Genomic DNA, 7162 nt, shown 5'->3' with positions numbered 1-7162 from the left:
AAAACAAAATACTCCCTCCGTCCGAAAAGATGATAAAAAGAGATGTATCTAGACTAAGTCTAAGTCTAGATACATCTCTTTTTATCCATTTTGATGACAAGTATTTTCGGACGGAGGGAAACGTGTGGCAACCAGCACCTACTACCCCAGTGACTCATTTCAAGTTTACAACCATAGTTTATACAGCCCATGAGCTGGAAATCCCACAACTTCGAATCAAACTTGATACACAGCGAGAAAGTTGCACAAAAGACAACACCCTGGGTACAAAAGTTGCAATCAGATAAAACATGTTGCATGGACTTTCATATGGCTCATCAATAAATAATCAAAATGACTTTAGCTTATTGTGTATGCCAACCCTCAATCTCAAGCGAGAAACACTGTTACAAACAGTAAACAACAAGAGGTAGACAATCTTCTACCTTATTCTTTGTGAAACTGGTATAAAAAAGAAAAACCTTAGATTTTCCCAAACATAACTTGAAATACATCACATTTGATTCTACTTTTTTTGCAATATTCATCAACAACTCCTCTATATTTCGCTATATTGAACTATTTTGAATAGTCTGAGAAATCTGGAAGCATTAGTTTATGACAGAGTGATCATGATTTTTCGTTGGAGGTAAAGGTTCTCCTGCGATTTTTTACACAAGTTCAGCAGCTGAGTAAATGCCACTATCTGACATCTCTCAAAGAATAATTTAAGCACTGAAAACCTTTTCAATCAATTTTATTTTAATTTGGCCACAAAAACAAAATTAATGAGACAGTGTCAACAACAGCCTTACAGTTACATGTGGTGCATTTACAGCAAAACTTTTCGTCCAGCAGTCAACTTATCTTCCAGTCTTCCCATGAGACAATATGTCTTGGAAGGCCTTCACGTCATCAACTGAGAAGGAAGGTTTTCTCTCAGCAACCAACTTCATTATCTCTCGGGCATTCCTGTCCTTTTTAATTACCATAAGGCCTTTCAGCAGATTGTGAATGGTATCGACACTTGGAAACCAGTTCTTCTCCATGCTGTCTTTGCACAATCTGAATGCCAAATTAAACTCCCTTCGCTTACATAGGTAATGCACCATTGTCTGGTAAATCCTTTCATTTGGCTTGCATCCCCTCCCATGCATTGCACCAAAGACCGTCTTCGCCATCTCATGCTCACCTATCACAAAAAATCCCTTAATAACCAAGTTATATGTGATCTCATCCGGTGTTATCCCCGCTGCATACATTTTCCGCACCAGATCATTTGCCTGCCAGCCCCTTCTCCTGTTGATCAGGAACTGAATCCTTACATTGTAACTGGTTTGCGTGGGCATGCAACCCCTCAACCTCATGAGGTTCCACAGGCCATCCCCAACCTCACGGTGGCCATTCTTATAGAACGCAGCCATCAGTGTTGTGTATGTGATGACATCTGGCCGCACTCCTTCCTTCTCCATCTCCTGCATTACCCGGTACGCTGCATGGAGCTCCCCCATGTCGCACGCCATCTTCACCACTGTGTTATACGAAATGTCATCCAGCTCAACCCCGTACGTGGGTGATGCCTCGTCCAACAGCTGCAGGGCCTCATCAAAGAGCCGTGCTTGCATCAGCACCTTCATCGTGGCATTGAGCGACTTGACCGTGCGCTCGCACCCGTACATCTCCATCTCCCTGAAGGTCCGGAGCGCGTGCTCCGGCATCCGGGCCCTCCCGTACAGGCCAATGATCCTGATGACGAACCCCTCCCGCCTTCCCTGGGGCAGCGCCTTGTGCTGCTCGAGGATCTCCTCCACGAGGTCATTCCGTCGAGCACCTGCCAGACGCGCCACCGCGTCCTCGAACGCGAACCGGTTCTCGACCAGCACGCGGTTGTCCGCATTGGCCTTGAACAGCTCGTACAGCCGCACCGGGTCTCGCTCGCTCTTGATCCTGACCAGCACCGGCGCCTCGGCGTCCGCGGGCCCTTCCGGCCGCGCCTCGGCGGGGGGCGAAGAGGCCTGGCGGCGGCGCTTGGAGGCCGCGACCGCGGCGCGGCAGGAGGCGATGGTGGGGAAGTCCGGCGGAGGGGAGTGCCCGCCCGCGCGCGCGGAGAAGGGGCGGCAGCGGGGGTGGGAGAGGCCGGCGGCGATGATGGTGAGCGCGACGGCGTCGAAGGCGGCGCAGAGCTTGCGGAGGGCGCCCAGGGATAGCATCTGATCCGCGCGATCCCGGGGCGGAGCGGGGCCAGTGCGGGGCGGCTGGGTTTCCGGGTAGGTTGGGCGGGTGGCTGTTAGTTATGACGGCGGCGTGGAGGCTGCCATGGTCGGGGGCGGAGGCGGGGAGTGGTACTGGATGCGAGAGTTACTTCCACCACGATGGCTGCGTGGATGCGCGACCCACCGTGCAGTCGAATGGCCTCTCTCGCTAAAGCCCACCAGTTCATTGCAGAAAAGCCAGCAAGTACCCAACCCTGTTGTTTTGGACCATGGGCTGGTTATTGGGCTTAGGTCGGGCATTCCGATGGACAATGGGCCGAATGAACAGCTGGGGGGTCATATTCTTCAGACAGTGAGTTAGTGCATGTACAATGATACTATCTTAGGAGTGTCATGTAGGATAAATGATGAGGTGAAGGAAAGAGAACTCATAAAAAAAACTTATCGTTTCTTATTTAAAATAAGACAAGAAATGATATCTTAGCACAATGTATGTCACCACGTTTTTAGGAATAACTAATTATAAAGATAAGGCTAAGAAATGACCCATTGTAGATATCTTTTTTTATCATCTCTTAATTATATACAAGACCTAAGATAAAATTATCTTATCAATCATTGTACATGCCCTTAGGTTTATCTTTTACTGAAACATTTCTCAAAAAAAAAAAGATTACTGAAAGAATTCTAAGCACAGCGTTTGAAATAACGTTGTTATTCGGTTTAATGAAAAACAGCAAACAATCATCAGTTTGAAATAAATTTGAAATTCAATTTGGTTGGGGTGCGCCGAGCCAGGCAGTAGTGCAATGCCTAGACAATACACGAGGGTTCTAATGGTAAGCCATTGTGATGAACCCTTCTCCATAAAAAATAAATTTAATATCATTGTAAGCACATGGCCTATATATCATCAGATATTAAACTAATAAAAATAGGTACTATACTGATCTTAGCCAAAGGCAGAGAAAGATATGAGTTGTGTTGTACAGCCACGCCTCGTTGTATAGAACTCCTCCCGGCCGCGCTTCTCGTCGCTAGTCGAGGTGGTACTACCGCTGCCTTCTCTTCTGTCCCGCTCCAGTCTTTTTTTTTAGACAACCCCGCTCCAGTCTACGCGGCACGGGGACGCGGGCGGCTGGGCCCAATTCGAGAGCCCAACGGTCTGAATCCGGTTGGAGTTGAAAGCCCATCTGGTCTCTGTTCTATTTCCTTTTGCCTTTTCCCTATCCCTCAAAAAGAATTTTCTTTTTCCCCTGGCCGAACTAAAAAAATCAACCAATAAAAGAAGAAGAAAAGTTGTGATGGATACGGGCGCAGTGCTGGTACGCTAGTCAATAAAAATAGTTCGGTACGGGCATTATTATGAAAAAAAAAGAAATACAGGATGACCCGTGGCTTTCCAAAATTACATATTTTCTACCATTTCTAAAGGCAACTCCAACGGGGAGACCCAAACGGACACCGTTTTTGTCCGCTTTTCGTCCGTTTGATTCGCCCGTCTGTGTGTCCGTATCCGCTTTTTTATTTGGATCGGCCCGTGCGCCCAACGGAAAGCAGACTCATTTTGTCCGTGTCCGCGTTAGCATTAAATCGAACACCTTGTGGGTGAGCTCCCACGTCGCCCCGCGCCGCTCCTGTGCTGCAGCTCTCGCCGCGCGCGCCCTGCCGTGTCCTCGGCGCCCGCTCGCACGTGGCGCAGCTCGCCCCGGCCCCGGGCCCGCCGCGCCCGCGTGCCTCGCGCTGCAGCTCGCCGCGCCCGCCGCCGCTCATGCACGCCGCGCCAGCCACCATGCTCGCCACGTTGATGATGAGCCCGTCCATGCCCACGTCGCCGTTGGGCGCGGCCAGCGGCGGCGCCTGGGGCCTGTACGTCGGCTGGTGGAACGGCCACGCGCACTGCCCGCGCACTGTGTCGCTGGGTTGCCGGCCCACACGTAGGCCATGCCGGACTTGGCGTCCACGGTCCCGTGTCGGCCGCACCGGCTCATGCAGAACCCCTCCACGCCCACGTCCTGCGCCGTGAGGACCAGCCCACACGTAGGTACAGCTGGTGGATGCTGCTCCACCACTGGGACACGGAAGGCGCCGGGGACGCGCGGGACGCGGCGGAGAGGAAGAGAAGGAAGTCGGAGACGATGGCCTTCTGCGCAGCCGTGCTAGCGTCGCCGTGCTTGCCCGCCCGTGCTCCTGTCGCCGCGCCAGCTCCGCTCGTGCTCGTCATCGCGCAGCCGCTAGCTGACCCGCGCGACGGAGCTTGAGCGCTGCGTCGGGCACGGCGCGAGGAGCAAGGCCGGGCGCAACTCGACGGGCGGCGGCGCTCCAGCTCCGGCTGCTACGATGGTCGGGGTACGGGGGAGGCAAGGCGAGGCCGGGCGCGGGGAAGGGGAGGCGAGGCGAGGCCGGCTGCCGACGTGGGTGTACGGGGGCTGGGCAGAGAAAAAGGAGGAAAGAGAGATGTGAGGTGGTGAGTCTGTGCCAGGTGGGCCGGCCTCGCATGCAGCGGACGAGGAGGACGCAAAGAGCGCTCGCTTTGTGTCCGTCTCGAACCCAAATGCAACCCAAATTTACGTCTGAAAATGGGTCCGCGCGAACACAAAGCGAACAGAAAATAGAAACGGGTCAGCGCGTTGGGCAGTGTGTTTTGTCCACGCAAATTCAAACGGACATGCGCGAACGAAATGAGTCCGTCCATTGGAATTGCTCTAAGGCTGTCGTGATGGCATTCCGTCCAGCCTACGCGGCATGGAGACGGGCAAAGCCACATGCAGGGCGCCTACTGACTCGTGCGTACATCGATGGTAGACAGGAGAATCATGAACTCATGATGCGGTGCAGGTGTATTCCATCCTAGATGGGACAAAATCAGCCATCAGCTTCGGAAGAGAAGACGGGCCTTGCTTTCTCTACACGTGCTGCTGTTGGTCCTGTGTGTACATCAGTACATCACCTCCCGTTTGGTGGTATATTCTGCGTTGCAAGATCGCTAGGAGGATAGTGTTGTCATATGCATTGGACTCTGCTTTTTTATTTTTTATTTATCTAAGAACCTAAATCATTATACCTAATTTGACAGAAAATGCTATAGTAGAGATGCTACATCTTTGGTGCGCCAGAACGAACGATGGCTCTGTTGAGTAAAAAAAGCAATTTCTCGATTAGATTAATCCACGAGTAAATCACTAGTATGACATTGACACAAATAAACGCATACTGATATTCAGTCAAGCAATTAAACCCACATCTCTTCTCAAGCTTCAATAGCATGTAGAAGAGAAACCCTTATAAGGAGGTCCAACTTGTCTTCCACTTTCGGGATGAGACTAAACTTCCCACTCCACCTAGTGCTAATAAACCCACATGGGCCCTCAGAGATTTTTCAGAAATTGCTATATGGGCCTAGAGCCCATCTCAAATTTCAGCAATCCCCCATCAGATCTCGAGGGGCCATTGTGTTCTCTGTTCCAATTGTTGTTTCGATATACCAGTGTTTCAGTGAAGATCTGTTAAGGTTGAGCTTCACCTAGAGCAAGTAGCTACACTCCTTCACAACTAAACAATGGACTATGGCTTGAATTGTCAGTTTGGCGTAAAGAAGTTTCACCACATGTCTTACTAGTAGTGGGCTGCCGAAGGCTGACCCCCCGGGTGGAGCATATAAGTCACACTCCTGGCCTATTCATGAGTTTACCAGAGATCATCCCAATCTCATAGACCGTGACCAGCAGTCAGGCTCACATAGGTGTGTTCCTCTAAAGATCGCTCCGTAGGAAAGCATCTTGCTTACATAAGCTTTGGAACTCATTAAGACAATAGTCATCCTACCATACAGTCTTGAGAGTATTGTATCTCCAACGCAGTGGGTTAGTATAGTTACTCTCCTCAGTTCACCACTGGCTTGTTTTCTCAGGTCCTACTTCACGGGATCTCCGATCACATAGGTTGGGTTACCACCATGGCAACTCATGTGGGTCTCATACACATCTCCCTCGATGCATTATCTATCACAACGCGTGATAACCCTTTCGTAAAGGGATCTGCCAGATTCTTAGCCATATGGACATAGTCCAACACTATCACTCCGGAGTTTCTTAATTTTTTGACAGCTTTTAATCTCATTCTTATGTGTTTGGTGGACTTCATGTTGTCCTTTGAACTCTTCACCTTGGTGATGACAGTCCGATTGTCACAGTTCATAAGGATAGCCGGAACCGGATTATCAACCAATGGCAAGTCCATCAAAAGATCTCGAAGCCATCTCGCTTCAACACCAGATGTGTCTAATGCCGTTAATTCTGCTTCCATTGTCGATCTTGTTAAGATCATTTGCTTGCAAGACTTCCAGGAAATGGCGCCACCTCCAAGAATGAACATATACCCAGTTGTGGCCTTCATCTCATCAGCATCAGAGATCCAATTTGCATCACTATACCCTTCAAGTATCGACGGGTCTCTGGTATAGTGAAGTCCATAGTTCATAGTACCTTTCAGATAGCGCATAACTCGTTCAACGACATGCCAATGTACATCACCCGGTTTGGAAACAAACTGGCTCAGTTTGCTCACAACAAACACGATGTCGGGCCTCGTTGCGCTCGCTAGGTACATCAGTGAACCAATGATTTGAGAGTATCTCAACTGATCTATAGCCGTGCCTTTGGACTTTCGAATCAACACGCTAGGATCATATGGTGTTTGAGATGGTGTGCAATCCGAATATCCAAAACGACTCAACACCTTCTCAACATAGTGGGATTGCAGAAGTGTAATCCCACCCTCATTATCTCTCAGTAGCTTGATGTTCAAGATAACATCAGCCACACCAAGGTCTTTCATCTCAAAGTTCTGAGACGGAAACGACTTGACCTCCTCAATGACTTTGAGGTTGGTTCCGAATATCAGTATGTCATCAACATACAAGCACAGTATAACTCCTTCGCCCCCACCATGGCGATAGTATACACATTTGT

At 49.9% G+C, this 7162-nt stretch overlaps 1 protein-coding gene and 1 non-coding gene across 4 annotated transcripts in view; both read right to left on the bottom strand.

The window, feature by feature from the left end:
- LOC119333510 (pentatricopeptide repeat-containing protein At1g80150, mitochondrial-like) overlaps positions 1–2354 on the bottom strand; it is a 4041-nt gene extending 1687 nt beyond the window's left edge. For all 3 annotated transcript variants that reach the window (XR_005161208.1, XM_037606386.1, XM_037606385.1), the window contains exon 1: positions 795–2354. Coding sequence is in view for 2 of the 3 variants with exons in the window: in XM_037606386.1 (XP_037462283.1) it covers positions 843–2189 (1347 nt within the window). In the remaining variant the exon portion in view is untranslated. The remainder of the gene's footprint in view (positions 1–794) is intronic.
- A 617-nt stretch (positions 2355–2971) lies between these two features.
- LOC119334795 lies at positions 2972–3168 on the bottom strand. Its single transcript, XR_005161555.1, has one exon. It is a non-coding gene; the product is annotated as a U2 spliceosomal RNA (small nuclear RNA).
- Positions 3169–7162: the final 3994 nt, after the last annotated feature.

Source organism: Triticum dicoccoides, chromosome 7A (genome assembly GCF_002162155.2).
Source record: "Triticum dicoccoides isolate Atlit2015 ecotype Zavitan chromosome 7A, WEW_v2.0, whole genome shotgun sequence".
In the NCBI taxonomy this organism is placed as follows: domain Eukaryota; kingdom Viridiplantae; phylum Streptophyta; class Magnoliopsida; order Poales; family Poaceae; genus Triticum; species Triticum dicoccoides.
Note: the sequence above shows the minus strand (reverse complement) of the source record. Positions and strands in the feature narration are given on the sequence as shown.